General features: G+C 40.7%; 1 protein-coding gene across 11 annotated transcripts in view; it reads left to right on the forward strand.

The window, feature by feature from the left end:
• Positions 1 to 21,390, forward strand: part of FAT3 (FAT atypical cadherin 3) — a 408,107-nt gene that overhangs the window by 78,404 nt on the left and 308,313 nt on the right. For all 11 annotated transcript variants that reach the window (XM_032099136.1, XM_032099146.1, XM_032099135.1 and 8 more), the window contains exon 2: positions 9,079 to 12,390. In XM_032099136.1, the coding sequence (XP_031955027.1) occupies positions 9,096 to 12,390 (3,295 nt within the window). In that variant the 5' untranslated portion in view covers positions 9,079 to 9,095. The remainder of the gene's footprint in view (positions 1 to 9,078; positions 12,391 to 21,390) is intronic.

The following is a 21,390-nucleotide window of genomic DNA, read 5'->3' on the forward strand; positions in this document are numbered from 1 at the left end:
GAAAAGTTCCAGTGCTGTGCCTTTCCCTTGGGGACTGGTCTCTGGGTAGGGGCGACTGATGGAGGTGGCACCAGAGGTGGTACCAGAAGTTCTTCCACATAGCCAAGGCAGATCTGTCTCTCTGAGTGCCACAAGCACTCCCTTGTGTGCATGGAAAATAGTATATTATTTTATCCCCTTCAAAATAATTGGATTTAGCACCTTGTAAGGCTTTGGGCATTTCTAATGCATATAGCAGTCCAAGGCCAGCTTTGTTGGGGAGCTTACCTCTTTGCAGTGATTGAACCTTAACATATGAGTTGGAAGGAAATTTCTAGGTTTCTCTCAGAACTGTTAGCTTTAAGGCTGACTCCATCTACTTTTCTATTTCCCACATGATGTCTGCAGTGTGTATTCCACTTATCTGAGAGAAAGTGTGATTTCTTTGACCTGATGCAGCTGTGGATGGCTTCTTACTTAGGCAGGTTAACCAACTACTATGGCCTGAGCTGAATGTAATTTTAAAAAGTAATGGCAACAGCCCTCTCTCTAGATACTGCCTGTTTGAACAAATAACAAACTTTCTGATGTTTTGCAGAAGAAGTTGGAGAGCAGCCACTGTATTTATCAACAGTCTTTTTCTTTGTTTTTTTTTTCCTTTCTTTTTTTTTTCACGGATAGTTGTGGGCTCTTACAGTTTGTCCAAGTTTTCAGAGACACTTTCATCAGAGGGCCACCGAGAGGCAGATTTTGGGGAGCTGGCTTTCAGAAAGGTGGCTGCTCTGCAGTGCCTAGAAGCCAGACCCACGCAGATATCTCTAGTTGGTTGTAGACAGCTCCAGTGTGTTGCTCCAGAAGCAGCTCCGTGTTATGCCTGTGACACAGCAGCAAGTGCCAGCACCCTGCAGATTCCTGTCCTGCCGTAAAGGAAAAATGTTCATTGCTAAATCTAAGTTTTGTTCTCAAATCTCAAACTTGTTGAGAATCTCAATCAAAATATTTTCTCCTTCCACTTCCATCATGATCTCTTTCTGTTGCTGTGTGTCACAGCTATCTTGCAGAGAAATGGCATTGCAAAACCAATAATCCAATTCCTAGCATCAATAAATTTTTTTTTTTTCTTTCTCCATGTCTAGGAAGATCTAGCTATTTCTCAAGTGATTGTTCTGTTTAATTGTTTTGTTTAATTTTCTTAAAGGCACCTGGATACATTCATATGTCTTCTCTGGTGCAGAGTGAAAAACTTTATCCTACAGTCTCTTTGTAAAATCCTTACTGGACGATCATGATTTTGATTTGGCATCTCATAATCATAGAACCATAGAATTAGGATTGGGAGGGATCTTGAAATATCATCTAGTCCAACCTGACAGTCTTTCTCCTTAATCTCCATTTTGTGTTGTGCATTTTACATGGAGCTGTCAACGGTGAAGAAGCTTTTGTATATGCATCTCTATTTTCAATCTTCCTTCATTTGCCCATATGTAAAGGTCTGGACCATTTGAGCTGCCATAGCTCCCCACACACAGTGTCTGAGGGAGATAATATAGTATTTTTTTCCTCTGAGAGTAACAGCTTACTGCAGTCCTTATACCTACGTACCTATTATGGCCCTGGAAACAGTAGTTGTAAATCTCATGGACTTCTTTCTTACTATAAACTATATTCAAATAGTTTATACAAGCCTGTGAAAGCTGTCAAAAGGAGTATGTGCAGTATCCCAAACACAGAGCAGACCGGAGGCAGCAACCAGCAGCAGTTGGGACTAGCGGGTGTGAGTTTTCAGGAAAACAACCGTGGAAGAGAGTTCATGGTGGGAACTGAGCCTTGTGTGGGAAAGGTGGAATGTGCTTTTTTAGCTGCGGGGTCATCCCATTCACATCAGTGCTGCGGCTCACAAAGTGCTTGTTCCATTGTTGTGTTTCACCAGGTATTGAAAAGTGTTGAGATTTGGGTTGCTCTAGGATTTTGTACAAAAGACTATCTGGTCTCAATTGTATTATTATTATTATTATTTGCATTATGGTAAGGGCAGAGTTGCAAAGAGCCCAGTCAGATCTCTGCTCAAGTCCCACTGTATGCAGCTGGAACGTGCCCCATGGCAGGCTGCGGTCCTGCTCCCCACCCTCAGTAGCCTCTGGGTGTACGAGTAGAGCTCTTGCCCCTGAGGATCAGAGATGCAGCTTGGTAAAAAGCTGGTTGGTTGGAGGGGATCCAAAGTTACTTGGATGAAGGTGGTGAAGGGAGAGCTAGGGAAAGACCAGCAGTGACAGGAGTGGGACTCACCAGTGCTGGATTTTTGCTGCTGACATGGCACCTTGAAAGAGCGTTCAAGCTAGAGCTCTTTGGATGAGGGTCAAAGTAGATTTATGAGTAAAACATAAGGGGGGAAAAAAAGGCCAGATAAGCAAGAAATAATGTTGAGTGTGTTTCATAAGGAAGTCCCCATGAAAATAACTAGCTCTTTTTGAAACTGCCCCAAAGCATCCCCATTTTACAGTGACTAAGACGCAGGAGCCAGGGGGGATTTGAGACACACAAAGCATGAAAACTGGTTATCAGCCTTTGTTTCCCTGGGGGCGGACCACCAAGGGACAAGCTCAAATCCTTTGTAAGGTGGCTCCCAGGAATTCACTTTTGACAGATCTCACATGGCAGCAAATTATTCCTACCCCCTCCTCCTGCCATTTCCCCAAGCCACGTTTCATCCTCGAGGGGAGAGTCCAGGAGACCCTTTGCACCCTCTCTTCAGGAAGAAAAATGATGCCCGGCTCCTGCTCGCTAGTGGAAGCATTTGCTGATGAACTGATACTTGCCAAAAATTGGTGTTGTATGGAAAAATCCCCAGCACCTGCTAGCAAAACAAAGTTATTCATAACATACAGCTGGGTGGCTAAATCTTCACTTCCTAGGGACGGCCTGAATTACACTTGCTACACGCTGAGCGGCCTGTCTCCCGTGTGGAATGACATGCAGGCAGCAGGAGGATTTGCAGCTCTGAGAAAGGTTAGGATTTATAGTGCTGTCTCTTGCAAGGGCTTACTCTGCAGAAATGATCATTTTGTCTTCACCTTCTCTTTTGGGGATAAACACATCATGATATAATCATATATATGGAAAAGCAGATCTTCGTGCTCATCAGGGAACAGGTAGCTCCATGAATATATTTCCTGTTGTAAATCTGTTGGTGTCAGTAAGGTTTTTTTTCCCCTCCTGCCTAAATTTGAACACACATCTTTAATTCATTTCTGTATGGCACAAGTTCTAAATTCTTACTCTGTGTTCTGATTTGTTTTCCTGGCCAGTAAATTGTTAGCCTTTCCTAACTGGGTGAGTTGCTGTGGAGTGCGAGGAAGTTGTCTGGCTAGGAAAAGTGTTGTTTAAACATGCTTTTTTCCCTTAGTATTCATTTGACAACGTGCTAGTGTAATTGACAACATTGCCTGTGTAATAAGAGGAGAGTTAAAAAATCCATGTCTCTCTCTAGTCTGTGCTTGAGCTTTGCAGGAAGAATGGCACCTTGGTCTTTAAACTCCTAGACTGATATCTTCCATATGCCTAAACACTAATTTCCATGAGTTCGGAAGAGTTTTTAGTGGTTCTGTGCTTCCAAGAGAGGGCACTGATGTACACGGGCTCTCACCTCCTGGTTGCAATATTGACAAAACATTTGTTGTCAAATTTTTTCTATCACTAATGCAGCTTGATGTAAGCCTTTCATAGGTGACAACTGCAAACCTATCACAATGCTTTGCAATCTTCGTTTTATCCATTTTGCAGATCCTTGGGGCCTGGTCATGCAGAAGTTTTTGTGTAGTCAAGTTGCTGTTGTTGATAGAAAAGAACATTGAGAATAAGAGGTTTCATGCCTGTGTGGCAAGCTTGTGGGATTTGTGCTTTGATGACTAGACCACAAGAATGGATTGGCTGTTGTTGTGTTGACGTTTGAGTGAAAGGAGTTACCTTGTAAAATTAAGATCACTTCCAAAGAAATCAAGAGCTTCTGTTCCTGCAGTGAATGCATGACTTCTCTACATACTCTTCAGGCTTCATGTGCATGTGGTGTTATTGTTCTTCTGCTTCCTAAAAATACCTTTACATTTTCACATATACCTTTTTTACTCTAAAGCTGCTTATTTAGTAAAATTTAAATAGCTACCATGTGAAAGAGAATTGTGACAACTCTCTCGAGGAAGCAACAGTAATTTCAAACTATAGTGTTTTTCCATACCATGAGGTCACCAGTCCTGTCCTGTGTGAGGAGATACCTTTCCTTTCCCAGCTTCACCAAGAGAAATACTAATTAACATGAAAACCTTTAAGTCAAGGTTTCTTGATCCCTTTTTTTCCCCATACACACTGGTGCATAAATACCTTGACTCTCAGAAATTTGTCATCTGAAGTCGAGAAGCTGCTTTTTCCTCCTCATAGCCCAGAGGACCTACGTATAAGAACTCCATTGGGTTCTTCACCCTTCGTTGAGTGAAGCTGGAAGTTAAAGCACAGATGGGTTTCTTCTGTCTTCAAAGGTCATGTAAAGAAGTCTTTAATGGTTGTTTTGTATAAGCTAGTCACATCACCTGAATTAATTTGCCTAATGGCCAACTGGAAACATGCTCACAGGGTATAACTGGGCTTGGAGGTAAAGTAGGGAGAGAGGAGAAGGCTCTTCTGTTATCCCTTCTGTGCCCTGCTAAAAGCTTATTCCTCCTGTTCGCTGAAGAAATTTGCCTGCTGTATTCTTTATATTCTGTAAAAGACCTTTTGGCTCTTGTTTACCCAAGAGACATATGCACTGTTTTCTTTTTCAAGTATTTTATGGTGTAGAGATCTCTGGAATTAGAAAAATTAGCCTAGGGAGAAGGAGTCGAACCAAGGAACACACAGCACTTGTTTCCTATCTGCTCATTGAGTTAGAGCCACATTCTTGGTGTGCAGGAATCCTGGCAGTTCCTGGGACTTCGGTCTTCTGTCTCTGTCTGGTGGGGTGTTATGTTTGGATGCAGCCCAGACTGGAGGTTGCCAGAGCCAAGATGAGATAAAGGAATGATGATCATACCTCTCTCCATTCCTCTAAGGAGCACCAGCCACCTACAGGTCCTTGCAGCTATTCTGCAAGGTTTGGGTCACATAGTTAGTCTTTGTTCAAGGAGCAACAGGAAATGACTCGAATGATGAACTGAATTTGAAATTATAGAGTTCTCCATGATGTTTAAGTTTATTTTAAAGAGTATTTAAAAATCAAAACACACTGTTCTATTTTTCCATTTTTTCCTTCCCACTTCAAGGCCAGAATACTTGATGAGAGGTGGAGTGGAAAGATGCTGGACTGCTACATTGTGTCATTTTTTCACCTCCGTGGGTAGTTAGAAGGGAGTTGTTTCCTTTTACTCTCTGCTGCTGTTGTAGAGCAGTTTTCTTCTCTCAGAAAGCTTTTGCCTTTTCCCAGTTCCCTTTCCCCTTAATTTCCTTTCTTTTTTCCTTTTTTTTTCTTTCATACTAACTATGTTGGGCAGTACCAGGGGATTTTATTTTTTAGTAGTTCCTGCCTAAACATTTTAAAACCAAGCAAAAGTAATCACAACCCTTCTCTTCACTTGAAACCATAACATTTTTTGACAAGAAGTGCCTTTAAAGAAATGCCTCCTAATTTACGGCGGGTTGCTTTGTACTTTGTTTCTGTAACCTATCTCATTACATTTCCTGTGTGTTAAGTATGTATGTATTATGAGCCCTTAAAAATAAATATCCCAGAAGAAAGGAATTCAGTAAATGAATAAAACATTCTTGGGCTGCCCAAGTGGCAGCTTAATAGCTCATCCATTGGGACTTTCATATAATATAATGATGATAGCCATATAAATATATGGATAGATGAATAACTTCAATGAGGAGCTTTTTACAACTCTGCATACCACATGTGAAATGAAATCAAACTCTGAAAGTGCTGCCTGACAAAAAGGTCCAATTTTTCCAGTGCCAACCATGAAATTCAGCCTAAAAATACACAAACTGTGTGTTTGTGTATACATATGTACACATAGCTAAAACATGCTTTCAATAGCACGTGCACACACACACACGTGTATACATACGCTGCTTCCAGGTGGAATTTAGTGTTTCAGGACTGATACTGATTGCAATGAACCTCTAACACTTTGTAGACTATTGACATGACTGGGTTTGCCGCGGTGTGTTTGAGATTCGGTCTTAGCCTTGGCTTTCTCTTGAAATTACAAGATAAATGGAATAGGAGCATAACATTGTTGTGTTATATTGCCTAGGATATACACAACTTTTTCGTTAGGTTGCCTTAATCACAGAGCTTTGTAAATATCTACTTTGATGCCTCTCTGTCACAGCAGTCTGTAACCTTTGGTAGGGCTGAAAGTAAAGTTTCGAATAATTTTTTTTGTAGCGATGATGTTCTCAGGAAAACTGATTTCCAGTTATGCTGGACTTGAAAACCTGATGTTGACAACCCTGAAAGATGCAGAGAAACCAGCTCATGCTGAGCTATGGCATGGACAGGAGAAACTAGACCACCAAATGAGACATAAACAGGATAAGACAATTCATTTCCTTACTCCAAAGGATAGGAAAATGAATTTCTAGGAAGTTGCTGAACTGTGGTGGAAGAAGTCTAGGTGCTCATATGAAACATATCAGTATCTTTTGTAAGCCAGCAAAAATTCTCTCTCTCTTAGCAGGGGGAGGGACTGGTATTGTAGTATAGACAAAGGATGCTGAAATGCTCTTCATGAAAGGCAGCAATACAGTGATTGTCTGTTGATTGTTTTAATAATGCGCCTCATAGAAGAGCCCTTTATTTTCTCATGAGTTGTGTCTCATTAGAATTTCTCACTTTCATTGGCTGGCTTTTCCTCGGCAGTTTATTGTATGTTGTGTGTATATATATATATATCTATATATCTATATATACATACACACACACATATATATGTATATATATAAAATACAATTAGCATCATCTCCCACGGTAGTCTGAAGCAACAGCTTTTAATGTCAGTACTCAAAAGTGATCACATGAGGCCGCATGAAAATAAGTGACTGATATTTTCATACTGGTGGATTAAATTGATGAATGTTTGTTGTGCTGAAGAATAGGGTGCCACTGCTGATCTTTGAGCTGAACAAAATGGCGACAACAATAAAATAATCTTAGATGAAGTAGAAAAATTCCATCCTGGGGCTCCTGGAGGTCAACCTGAGCGTGGGGAGACCTGTTCCCTCATGTACCCAAAGCATACTGGAGAATTGTGCTTATTTGATGTATGAACTGTATGGAACAAGATGTTAATTGTAGGACTCACATGGTATATGCACAATAATTGAGTGGGCATATTCAGAAAAGGAACTGCCATGAATGAAATTTGCTGGTTGCTGGGGAATGCAGGTCCAGAAGGTGTTATAATCTTATATTTTTATTCTCTTTTTTAAAGAGTTTCTTTCCTTTTTTTTGGTGGGTTGGGGTTTTTTTTTGTATAATAAGAAGAAAATAAGAAGGAAACAAAGCGGGGAAAACTGCATGTGAAAATAAGTGTATTGAAAGATGAGTGCTTTGACAAACACTTGGGAGAATTGACAAAATTGATCAGTGTGTTAAACAATGGGTTATAGACTGGGATCAGGAAGTTAAGTGTTGTGTGTGGACATTGCAATATCAGTATGATAAATTGATTGTTGTCAGTACTGAAACTGCAATAGTCCCTCTGTTACATTGGAGGTAATAACTAACGTGAATTCATATTCCAAACTTGCAGGCAATTTATAGATCTCCTTAGGGAAGTTGAAATCATGTTGGAAGTTTAAATTAACCTCTGTCATTATTGACAACTTTTCCTATCCTTTTCCTCCCTGTATTCTAGCTTGGAGAAAGCTACATTTTCAAGCAGCTTTTAAATGACAATGAGAACGACGTGTATGTGCATTGGGTCTTTCAATAATTGCCTTTTAAAATCAATTTTTATGATTTTCACAAGTAGCAGTGCATGTACTCTGTAACAGAGACGTTTATTCCCACTGCCTTACTGTAAGCACCTGCCTAGTTTTCTCAGGCTCCTTTCCTCTGCTTTCAAGGGGGAAGCGATAAGCAGGACTTGGCTCCCAGCTTCTGCAGTACCCTCCAGCAACCTTCAGCCAGTGCCTCCACTTACTCTGTCTCTGCTTAACCTCACAATTTAGATTCTTGAAGTGAGGCACCTGGCCTTTTCTGAATGTATCTGTATTTAAAGTAATGACTGTATAATGACTTTTTATTGTTCTTGCTGGCTCAAATTTCATCATTCTTAACTGACCAAAAAAAGAAAAGGTAACATTTGACTATCACAGTGCTACATACATATGAAAATTCTGTCTCTCTTCCAAACATTGGGGCTGAAAATGAATTTTCCAATATGCTCTGAAAACAAGCAAGTTTAGGCTTAGTTGGAGCTGCTGATAAGTAAAAACCAAAAATTTCTGTATGTGATTCGTTCTTCTATATAAACTGATACAAATATGTGTGGCTGATTTTAATTTTTTTTCACTGTGATTATTATTCTGGACTATGTACACGTGTATGGATGTGGTAGGGTCTTTTATATTAAAAAAGTGTACATACATGTATATATGTAGCTATATATATGTGCCCGTATGTGCACATGTGTATATACTACTCAGACAAGTGTGAAAATACCCAGAGCTGGTGTGATTGTTTATGTGTGTGTGTATAGTGTTCTCTCTTCCTGTTTTGTTAAAAATATGGTGAATCGATATTACATAGATTTTACTTTTGATTAGAAATATAGTAAGTAATTTTGACATGTGTAGGGGTTTAGTTCACATCTGTTTTCCTCTGTGAGACAAGGATTTTGGAGAAATAGAATCAGAACTCAGATTTCCAGGGTGACTGATGAGACACCTGACCCAGGTGTGGAAAATCCTGAGTGGTGTGGGGAATGGGAGGATATGGGCCAAACCTTGATGGATTTCTCCTTAACTAAAAACCAAGTTATGCTAAATCATGACAACGTGTCACTTCACGATACAGTTTTTATCTCTTCATCAACTGTTTCCTGTTTTTTCTCTCTGTCACAGGGTGAAAGGATGATGTGATGGACGTGAATATGGGCCGCTGGTCAGGCTCACGGCTACCTCCGTCATGCCTTGTCCTTCTGATTGTCAAGCTCCTGGCCTCCATTTGCCAGGTGGCTCACGGGACTGCCCCACTTGGCTTTCACTTCACACATTCCACTTACAATGCCACAGTGTATGAGAATTCTGCAGCCAGGACCTATGTCAACAGTCAGACGAGGATGGGCATTACCATGGCTGACCTTTCATGGGATATCAAGTACAAGATAGTGTCTGGTGATGATGAGGGCTTTTTTAAAGCAGAGGAAGTCATCATTGCTGACTTCTGCTTCCTCAGAATAAGGACTAAAGGTGGGAATTCTGCTATATTGAACAGAGAAATCCAGGACAATTATTTATTGATGGTAAAAGGTTCTGTCAGAGGAGAGGACTTGGAAGCGTGGACAAAAGTGAACATCCAGGTTTTAGATATGAATGACCTAAGACCTTTGTTTTCACCAACCACGTACTCTGTCACGATAGCAGAAAGCACTCCTTTAAGGACTAGCATTGCACAGGTGACCGCAACAGATGCGGATATTGGGTCCAATGGTGAATTTTATTATTACTTTAAAAATAAAGTTGATCTCTTCTCAGTTCATCCTACAAGTGGTGTTATCTCCTTAAGTGGCCGGTTAAATTATGATGAGAAAAACAGATATGACCTTGAGATTTTGGCAGTGGACCGTGGGATGAAGCTTTATGGAAGCAATGGCGTAAGCAGCACTGCCAAGCTTTATGTTCACATTGAACGTATAAATGAACATGCCCCAACAATAAATGTAGTGACCCATATTCCCTTCCCATCAGACAAGGAACCTACCTATGCAGTTGTTAACGTTGATGACCTAGATGAAGGAGCCAATGGAGAAATAGAATCTGTTTCTATTGTGGCTGGAGATTCACTAGAGCAATTTTTTTTGACTAAAGAAGGGAAATGGATGAATGAGTACAAAATCAAAGAAAGAAAGCCTATTGATTGGGACAGCTTCCCGTATGGTTATAACCTGACTCTCCAAGCTAAGGACAAAGGATCTCCTCAGAAATTTTCTGCAGTCAAACTGGTCCACATTGCTAGTCCCAAGAAGGACAGTATCCCCCTGAAGTTTGAAAAGGAAGCATATGATGTTTTGATCAGTGAATTTTCACCTCCTGGTGTGGTGGTTGCAGTAGTTAAGTTGATGCCTGAGCCACAGGGTGTGGAATACAGAATATCTCCAAGTGAGGAAGCTGAGTATTTTAAGATCAATCCCAACACAGGCCTTATTACTACTGCTCGTCCTTTGAAAATCATTGAGAAGGACCTCTATGAATTAGAAGTATATGCAAACAAAGGTGGTGATTTAAAAGCACAGGTTACTGTCAGGTTAGAAGATGCCAACGATCACACTCCGGAGTTCCAGCAGCTCTCCTACAGTTCATTTGTCAATGAAAGTGTCCCAGTGGGGTCCAGCGTTTTGGCAGTGTCAGCAGTTGATGAAGACAGGGGAGAAAATGGATACATCACGTACAGTATTGCCAGTCTGAACTCACTGCCATTTACAATAAACCAGTTTACAGGTGTCATCAGCACATCTGAAGAACTGGATTTTGAGTCCTCACCAGAAAGCTACAGATTCATTGTGAGAGCTTCCGACTGGGGTTCTCCCTACCGCCATGAAAGTGAGGTGAATGTCACCATATACATAGGCAATGTCAACGATAACAAACCCCTCTTTGAAAAAGTGGCCTGTCAGGGAGTGATTTCGTCTGATTTTCCTGTTGGTGGTCACATCACTGCTGTTTCTGCAATAGACATAGATGAGTTGGAGCTTGTGAAGTACAAAATAATCTCTGGAAATGAACTTGGCATTTTTTATTTAAATCCAGACTCTGGTGTCCTGCAGCTTAAAAAATCTCTTGTTAACTCCGGCATAAAGAACAGCAATTTTGGCCTTAAGATAACGGCAACTGATGGAGAGAACTTTGCTGATGCTATGTTTGTTAATATTTCAGTAGTTCATGGGAAAGTGTCTTCAAAGACCTTTAGCTGTAGAGAAACTAGAGTTGCTCAGAAACTAGCAGAAAAATTGCTCAAAAAGGCAAAAGCAAATGTGAAGCTGAATTTAGAAGATGGTTTTCTTGATTTTTATTCAGTCAACAGGCAGGCACCGCATTTTGACAAATCCTTTCCTACTGATGTAAAGGTTTCAGAGGATCTGCCAGTTGGTGCCACCATCCTGAGGATAAAAGCCTATGATGCAGACTCAGGCTTTAATGGAAGAGTACTTTATACAATTTCTGATGGTAATGTAGATAGTTGTTTCAACATTGACATGGAGATGGGGATACTTAGTGTTCTCATGCCCTTGGACCGTGAAAAAACAGAGCTCTATCTCCTTAATATTACAATTTATGATTTAGGTAATCCACAGAAATCTGCATGGAGACTGCTGACTGTCACTGTGGAGGATGCAAATGATAACAAGCCTGTTTTTTTACAGGAGAGTTACTCGGTTAATATTTTAGAAAGTACAAGTCTTGGTACAGAGATTATCCAGGTAGAAGCCAGAGATAAAGACCTAGCATCTAATGGTGAAGTGACTTACTCAGTACTGACAGACACCCATCAATTTGGTATCAACAGTTCCACGGGAGTGGTGTATGTTGCAGATCAACTGGACCGGGAGGCAAAAGCAAACTACACTCTGAAGATTGAGGCTAGGGACAGAGCAGAGGGTGGCCATCAGCAGTTTTCTGTTGTGCCTCTGAAGGTTTTTTTGGATGATGTTAATGATTGCTCTCCAGCCTTTATACCATCCAGCTACAACGTGAAGGTCCTTGAGGACCTGCCAGTTGGCACTGTCATAGCTTGGCTGGAAACTCATGATCCAGACCTGGGCTTGGGTGGCCAAGTCCGCTACTCACTGGTGAATGATTACAACGGGAGGTTTGAGATCGACAAAGCCAGCGGCGCCATCCGCCTGAACAAGGAGCTCGACTACGAGAAGCAGCAGTTCTACAACCTGACTGTGCGTGCCAAGGACAAGGGGCGCCCCGTTTCTCTGTCTTCTCTTTCTTTTGTGGAAGTTGAAGTGGTGGATGTTAACGAAAATCTTCATACCCCCTATTTTCCTGACTTTGCTGTCATTGGATCTGTAAAGGAAAACTCCCGCATTGGTACAAGTGTTTTGCAAGTTGTTGCTCGAGATGAGGACTCTGGAAGAGATGGGGAGATCCAGTATTCCATAAGGGATGGCAGTGGCCTGGGGAGATTCAGCATAGATGAAGAAACTGGTGAGTTTTGTTTCCAACTTTTCCTTCATAGAGTTTTTTTGCACAAGCAGAGCTTAGGCATAATTGCTTTCTACCCTTAACACGAAATTCAGTTCTTCTTAACAGGCAAGACAGAATTATAAATAAGGATTTTCCAGGCACAGCAATGACATAATTTAATTACCTGGTTACATTCGTCACTCTGTGGATGCGAAATAATACACATTTCTTTTCAGCAGCTATGTGATGACTCCATTTAGAAGGCAGTGATAGTTACAGAATGACTTGTTTACAGTCACCGCATTATCTGTTGATCACTGTAAATTAGTCAGGTCACCTCCACAGAGTCACAATACTCATGACCTTGAATCCAGTGTTAAACCCAATGAAACAAGGAGCATGAAACAGATTATTTTGTCCTAAAACCTATTTGTGGTCTTGTTTTTGTTGTTGGGAATCATTTTTCATGGGAGTTATTCTGGAATGACACACCATCCTGTGTAATACACTTTCTTGTAGCGTGGTGTTCATCAGCGTTGGTGTGCTTATGTGAAAGGTAGAAATCCAGGGAAATGTTCATAACTGTGAATGAGCTGTGCTAGCTTTCCTTTGGTGGCAGTAGTATTATAAACATTGACGTTAGAAAGCATTGTTAATGTAGTGAAGGTTTTTAAGATGTTGAACTTAACTACCACACTACCCTATTGGAAAATGTTCAAAATACTAAATATAAAAGTGTGTTTAGTAAAACACTTAAAAACTGGCTGTTTAAATGTCTGATGGTTGTTGGGAGTAATGGTGCAGCTGTGCACCACTAGAAGTAGTGAGGAAATTAGAAAATATTAGTCAACAGTTTCAGAAATTGTACTAAATATGTTAGGTCTGTGGGTTTACTGTGATTTGTATGTCTTTTTCTGAAGCTTTTAATTGAGAATGTGGTATTAAACATAAGATTAAAATGTATGTTTTGGCAAATTCAAACTGTTTAATCAAATGTCAACTTTCTAAACTGAACATTATGAAAAACAGACGACATTACAAATGCTATGGCTCTCATCTAAGTATAAGCAGAGAAAAATATTTTTATTCTATTTTTGCTACAGTCTCGCTGCTACAGCTGTACACAGATGATTGCAGTCAAAACCTTATGTCCAGAAACATCAGACTTGAGTGTCAGAAGTCAAGAGGGCACCTAGTCTAGTTTCCAGAAATGTTAGGAACTTGCATATCCTACAGTGCTCATAGTAGCAGAAGGGAACATTATTTAGACATTTGGACATGTATTTAAATATTAAGCTCCTTCATTTGAAAATTTCGTCCTACCTACTTTTTGAGTAGCATCAACTTCATCTCAATGGGTTCTTTATGAAGCACTGGGAGGTTGGTCCAAATGCTGCAGTATTGATACAGAAATCTCAGCATTCAACATTTATTGAACTTAAACGAGCTGGTAGGGAAAGTAACTCCGTGCGTGTCACTCATAAGTAAAATAACCATTTTATTACCCTGTGCCTACACTAGTAGAGGTGATGGCTTAGAGTAAGTTAGGTCCCTTGTTCAGTTAAGCACAAATCATGTTTTAACGTGAGAGGAAATTGTACTGAATATTCCACATTAAATATACTTACTTTATTTCCAGAATAGAAATACATTTTGTAGAGGCAAAAAAAAAAAGCCCCAAATCTCTCAAGATGCAAAGATTTTTCTGCCTTTTACTCTTTCGTGAGTGTTTCATGAATATAAACCAGCCTGTGCTATTTCACTTAATCATTCCAGAAGAGACTTGATAATTCAGCAGATAAAAAGATTTAGGATTCTTGTTCTGATTTCCCCAAATGTTCAATACCACGTAAGCCTTCTTGAAACCAATTTGAAGAGCACTTCGGGTGCAGAGCTGCAGATAGGGCAATGTGGAGGGCAGGGCTTCAAGGTTACTCTGGGTCATGCTGTTGTAAGCTGAATGCAGAATTTGACCCTCTGTGTCAAATAGAATGCAACATTAATACTCTGCTATTGAACTGGTGGCAACTTAAATGCTGCTGAATGATGAATCAGCTTTCTAGCTGTAGAAAAGGGCTTAAGTCACATATTGAATTAATTTATAAAGAGATAGCTGTTTATTTACTTTCAGCACAGTTCATTTGTCACTTTTAAACTGACCAACTCTATTGGCTTCTGTACCGTCTCTCCTGAAATTTGTGAAGGTAAGCAGGAGTGTGAAGTATAACAAATCAATATTTTTGGCTGCTGCCTTAATGAAAAGATGACTGCAGCATCCATTACAATCATTAGAACTTAAAGTGGGCCAAATTCATCCCGATATGTGAGCAAGCTAGACTGCAAGCAAGTCTGTGCTTTCAGCAAAATTCTGCTCGAGTGCATTATTTTTATTTTTCTGAAATATTACATGTTAATGGTGTTGCCGTGTGTGTTGAGTGAGATGTGCTTTTGCTCCGTGAGGCACATTGATACTGAGGAGTTGAAATGATGCTGGGATACCCAAGGAGAAGCAGGCCTTCCTGATGGATACGCACTGCACCATGCAGCTGCACATTTGTTGTCACGGTGGCTTCTTCTTCTTCTTCCACTGTAGATGTATATAGGTGCATCTGGAAAAAACAAGGTTCAGGGGAGATCTTGCTCTCTACAGCTGCCTGAAAGGAGGTTGTAGTGAGGTATGGGTCAGTCTGTTCTCCAGATAACAAGTGGCAGGACAAGAAGAAATGGCGAGGAGAGGTTTAGATTGGGTATTAGGGAAATTGGTCAATATCTGATATTTTGATCTTACTTGTAGAAGTGAGACCCTTCCCCATGTGCAACTCTGGTGCTACAGAGAAACTGGAGTCATTTCTTCATCTTTAATACTGCTTCCTGCCTGGTGTGCACCTCCACTCTCTTTGCCAGTCTGCTACTTGCAGTTCCTTAGAAGAAAATTGTGTAAAACCCACTCTTACATCTCCAGATTGTTGTAACACGAAATGAGCAGACGTGGTAAAAATTTTTGTGGGATGAGAGTGTGCTCTGAGTTTCCATCATAGGTTAGCTCTAATAGTTACAACTACTCTTGTGGAAATGTTCTCTGTCAGAGGTCCTATGCTGCTTTATTAAAAGCCTGGATTTTCTTAGCTCTGGTGTGTTCACCCTCATAGTGCTGACACCACAGCAAAGTGGTATATTTTTGTTTTCTTGGGAGCTGGTGGTGAGTCCAACAAATGCGTATGGATTTATGGTATCACCCGCCTTGGGAGACTAAATGCCATCTATCAGAACCTCTTTTCTGGCCACAGTGGAGATTTGAACAACTAGTGGGAGTTCTTGACTTCTTGAAATGTTGAGTTAGATGAGATCAGGCCTAAATGCTGGAATCTTCCTTCTCATTTTTCAGTGATTTGTGATTCAGCTAAACTGCATTTTTACGCTAGCTCCACTTTTTAGTCTGGCATCTGTTTCTACACGTTAATGTAACAGCCTGGAACTCAAAGAGTTTCTATTTTACCCCTATGCTACCTGTGGATGTACTGCTAATAGCAAATGATCAAAGTGAGTTCTAGAGCAAAGAGATGAGACACACTCAGCATCTTCTGCTGCAGAGGCTTCTGTAGGGTTTGTCAGAGTTGGTGTGGCAGCATCCTGACATGCAAGGAATTGCGAACTCCACTGCACAGGTGGGAAAACAGAAGCAACAAGTTTTTTACTAGTTATTGGGAAAGCATAGAAACATCTTGAGTCCCACTGAAATTGAACATGAAGATAAAACAGTGGTATTAGTGAAATGCTTATGGGATCTTTAGTGTACTTGCAAAGCCCGTGAGCACGGACTTAAGGAATGCTTTCAAAGCTTACTAACTTTATTTCCTAGGGTTGTTCAGGAACCTCACTCACCTGACTTTCATTAGAACTTTAAATTTAAGCATTAGCTGACACTAATTTCTAACCCTGTAAAGGACCTCTGATAAGAATGCAAGCTGTAGATGACCCTGTTAACTTGTTATCTTTAGGTGTTTCAGCCCTGAAATGCACATTAGGAAGCCAGTCCTGTCTTTCACAGTGCAGAAAACTTAAAGGTACTGTTAAATGGAGGTAGAATTCAAATTATTACAGACTCCATGGGTTTATTTATGGTGCTAAGGATAGTGGTCTGATCTTCTCTTTGACTATCTCAAAAGTGGTAGAAATTCCTGACAAACTGTGGCTAGAGAAGGCAGTTGATGCTGGAAAACCTTAATCATGGCTTCAAACAACTAATAATGGAAACTAGGAACACCAGATGATATCGTTTAAAGAAAACCAGACCTGCCTGCACTGTTCCATCTATTTGGCAGAAAGGACTTTTGCTTCAGACTCCTTGCATCTTGTCCCTGTCTTCTAAAATAGTTTTCAGTTATTGTGTATGCAGGTTGAAGGATACTTCCATTTACTGCAATTTGAGTGGTTCGATAAATATTTTTGTGGGACCACTGTTAGCGTTTCCTTGAAACAAAATAAAGTAAAATGAAAATCTTTTGTAATAACGTGTTTTTCTCCCTCTCACTTGTTTAATTTTATGGAGGCATGTAGCAGCTGGTGGGTGGATCTGGGTGGACTCACTGGCAGAATTGAATTCACTATGGAGTTTTGAGACATTAGTATTACGGATGTTCTTCATCTTCCTGGAAAGTGCAGGCAAATTTCATTACCCAGAGCCAGTATTTTGGAGCCACTTAATTATCCCAGGCTTCTAAATCCAGTTTTCAAAGTAACTTCAGGCCATACCACAAGAGAAGTGCCAGTGGGTGTTGCTGGGAGGTAGCTTGGGAAAGAGAATTTCTGCACTTGCAGCAGGCATTCATGACAAGATCATCAGCTCTCAGCCCGTCCATGGTGTCTCTCCTGAGCAGCCTCTTTGGGAAGGAGTGTGCCAGATGGATCACAGAGCACAGTGCTGGCCAAAATCTGGTCTGTCAGCCTGCATCTGTGTCAGGCAGGAATAAAGCATTCCTGAGAGCCACTATTTCTGAGCCTGTGGTACTGTGTTATCATTGTTCCGTGAGTTATCTCTGGCAGCTTTTAACAGTGCAAGTGTTCCTTCGTATAAGATTTCCACTTTTAGGACAACAATCACTAACATTTTTCTTTTTCTTTAAAATTAGTTGTGGTAGAAAACCAGTAATTTTTAAACAAATTCTGTGTCTGTGTGTTGATAATTTCCCTGTCATTTCTAGATGTAAATTAGTAAAGAACAAGGCTTGTCTTAGTTTCACTGGAGCAAATTTATTTAACTTTTTTTTAATAATATGAACCCTAAAACAATGCTTAAGCGTATGAAAATATTTACTTTAAAAGGCTCTGAGTATCATTCTGACATACTTTCAAAGTTTCCTAAGTGAGGCCAGTCATGCAGAATTTCTCCATTCAAGCTGTTCAGTCCTCTAGACTTCATACCCCATAAAACAGCTCACAACATACAATTTTTACAGCTAGCTGTAATTTGCATGCTTTCCCTTCTTTGGAAAATGTTTTAGAGAATCTCCTTTATTATTCAGGATGCTCCTGGCGATAGGACATTTTGTCTCAATCTCCGAGTAATTTATTTACTAATAAAGAAATGTGTAGTCTGTATTTCCTCCTGTCACCTTTATTACCCTTCAGAGATGTTTCCAAGAGCATTTTGTATTATATGTTTCTGTTATCCTCTCTCTTAGTGTATAATCCCAGAATTAGTTTGTGCATCATCATCTGTTAAATTACACCCAGGTGCTCCCGCAGAAAGCTTATCTCCAAGATGCCAGCAAAGGGACCAAGCCACAAGGCACTGAGTTATATGATATTAGACGAAAATTGACTTCCAGTGTCTGGTGTTCATTCTGAGCACATGAGCACCAGCTTTATCCTGGCATCACTTCAGACCATGAGCAGCAGTTCATGGTAGTTCAGAAGAAACTGGAGAAAAATCCGTTTTAGCTGTTCCAAAGCACCAGTGGAAGCGAAGGGCATTGAGAAGTGATGTTGTTCATGCAAAACCACGAGCTTACAAGCGTATGGAGGGCAATATGAGCACTTCTCTCTTCCAGTGATATAAAGAGGAGGATGCTTGGACAATGTCTAAGATTACATGGACCCATTTTGTTGCAGTGCCTAATCCTTTCCTGTAACAAGTCCAAGAGAGAGAAATCTCCACTGGCCAATAAAATTGAGGACATATTTTGCTGTCTGACCTTGCAGCAGGTTGTGTGGCTTTCTTGGGAACAGTAGAACTGGACAGAGTTAATCAGGAATTTGTGGGGCTGGTTTGGTGTGATAACACTGGACTGATCACATATCTCTTCCGCTGCTTGAATACACACGTAGGCTCAAGGATTTACCTTGGAAGCTGGATTAAAGGGTACTTTTTATGAAGCTGTTTGCAGTTCAAGCACTACAAGTAATGGTTAATCAGGCAGTTGCTTGGAAAGCTTTTCCAAGCTTTCATTGCTCTCATTGCTAAAAAATTGTGTCATATTTTAAGGCTGTTTGGCTAATTTCAGTGTTCAAGTCTTGGAACTTGTTAGGTGTTTGCCAACAAGGTAAAAATAAAATAAAATTAAAAAGCCCTTCCAGTGTCAGATCTCTTTGAATTCACACATACATGTTTACCTGAAAATAGATGTTTGGAGATGAGCTTCTATAGCTCATGGAACAGATTCCTTTAATCTGTAGTCTGCTGTTTAATGTAAACGTCTTTATTGCATTTTATACACTTATGGTGTCTTATTAGCATTGAAGTGTTGCCAGTAAGAAATAACTGAGAAAAAGCCAAACAGAGTGAGGGGGTTTTCTTAGCAGTTGGTTCGCATTAGGTGTTTGCACTAATACATTTCTGTGTATCTCAGAGTGAAGTTGTCCACTGGCATTGACCTGGTCATTTTGTCCACAGTCAACAAAAAGGGAAGATCCATTCAGGTGTGGCAAGAAGTTTGTCACAAGTGTTGCTGCAGTGTTCCATCAGAGTGGGAAGTGTGTGAACGTGTAGGACTGTGCTTTGTTTCCTCCGTGCAGACAGCTGTGGGACACACCAGCACATCCCCCACCTAAACGATTGGGGATATCAGGACATGCTGTGGCACTCACCCACCCCTCCATTGAGATACATGCATTGATTTTTTGCTCTTAGATGTCTCAACTTCGCAGCTGTTACCCACTGGAGACAGTCTGGTTACCACAGCCCCCCTTGAGAGGGAGGCAGCCTGTAGCTACTTCTCTTAGGAAGTGCTTTTCAATTACTTTGATGACGTTGTCATCTTGGACTTGAGTAAAATGCGCTCACTGTACATGTATGAGCAACAGTTCTTCAAGGTGATGGACTGGAAAGGTGAGAGTAATCTCATTGTACGTGGTTTCAAAAGCTCTCTGCTTCCACAGTGTGATGACAAGGTCTGCCTATCTTTCACAGCTGAAGCCTTTGGGCTTTCAGTTTTGCTAAAATACGCATAGCAAATTAATTTCTGATTTTAGATCTTTGTAGCCCATAATGAATTATATGCATCTTTATTTGGGGATTTTCTGTCTTCATTTGAAAGTTTTACTGAGAATTTGTGTTCTGGAAATGTAACTTTACACGTAGGTCATTAAAAATGGTTTTGCTTCTCACCAGTGGTTCAGTTTATAAGGTAAAGATTTGGCAAAAAGAAGATAACAAACTGTTACTGTGAATCGGTTAATTTTTTTTTTTTCCCAAAAACCTTTATTTTACAAGAGAATAACTATGGGATTTAATTAAATTTTCCAGAATACTTCACAGTCCCAGAACACCTTTCATCTAAGTACACAAATTATTTTCCACATTTTAATGAAGGAAGCTCTTTGATGTACAATGTTTATGTACTTTCCCATTTTACTGAAAGGTATAGATAAGTTAATAGTTTTGAGATTTTTTTTCTCTTTTTCAGAAGTGGGGGAATGACAATGCAGAAATTTCATTAAAAGCAGTGGGAACTTCAGGTGTTCGGCATCTCTATGACGAAGCTGTACTTAGCCACAGCAGATAGTGGAGGATGGGACAGATTCTTCTGACTCCCAGCATGTTTTTCCATGTGAGACCACCCTTCTTACACTGTACAGGATCTTGGAGCTGGTTTTAAAAGGACTGGATTTTACCATTTCTTTTTGAGATAGTTTGTAAGGAAGAACTGGTTTGGTTCGCTCTCCTCTACTTCCACTGCATATGTTACTTCGTTTTGGTTTTTTTACTTTGCTTTAATTATCGTTTAGCAGGAACTCTTTGATGATGGCAGGCTGTAGTCTAAGCCAACATCAGTGATTAATGCAGCTTCCCCTGGGGTGATAACCTTCTGCTTTGCTGTGGGGGAAAGAGCAGTGGATAGCCACAAGCATCAGCAGCATGGGTTAATCCAGGGATAGCCAGAGTCCCTGGGCTCCCCACAGGAGGGGCAGCTGGAGAGAAACCTCAGCAGGCTTTTGGGGCTGAATCTTCTGGGTGGCACTGAGTGCTCTGCGTGGCTGCAGGGGCCTTCCCAGTATGGGGTGTACTTTCCAGTAGGGAGCGGCCTCCCTCACTTTACCCTCTCCCAGAACTGCCCTTCAGAGACATTGGCCTCATCCTTCTCTTTAAGGAAATCCTGAAAACAGCAGATTGAGCCCCTATGAGCTACTGGTGCCGCTTCCATTGGAAACCTAACAAACATTTAATGTGCTGTTTTCACTCCCACAGTTCCAGGATAGGGTAGTCTGTTCCGTGCCTTCTGTACCTCAAATTAGTGGTGTGTCTTCGTCTCCACGATGAGCAGTTGCACCAGCCATTTGCTAATAAGATGAGATGCTTTTTGTGAGTGTGTGGCTCCTTTGAAACCCAGTGTGGCTCTGCCTTTAATGAGGTATCTTCCTTTTTGGAACATTCAGTGTGGGCAGTAGTTCAGTGTGGGCAGCAAGCTGCTTCTGAGGTACAGAGTGTCATGCTGGAGACAAGCAAAATAATCAGAAAAGGAAGATTGTGCTGATAGTGACGTTTCTAGAGGAGATGGGAGCTGTTTATGAGTCAGGGCCAGG

Source organism: Corvus moneduloides, chromosome 2 (genome assembly GCF_009650955.1).
Source record: "Corvus moneduloides isolate bCorMon1 chromosome 2, bCorMon1.pri, whole genome shotgun sequence".
Classification (NCBI taxonomy): domain Eukaryota; kingdom Metazoa; phylum Chordata; class Aves; order Passeriformes; family Corvidae; genus Corvus; species Corvus moneduloides.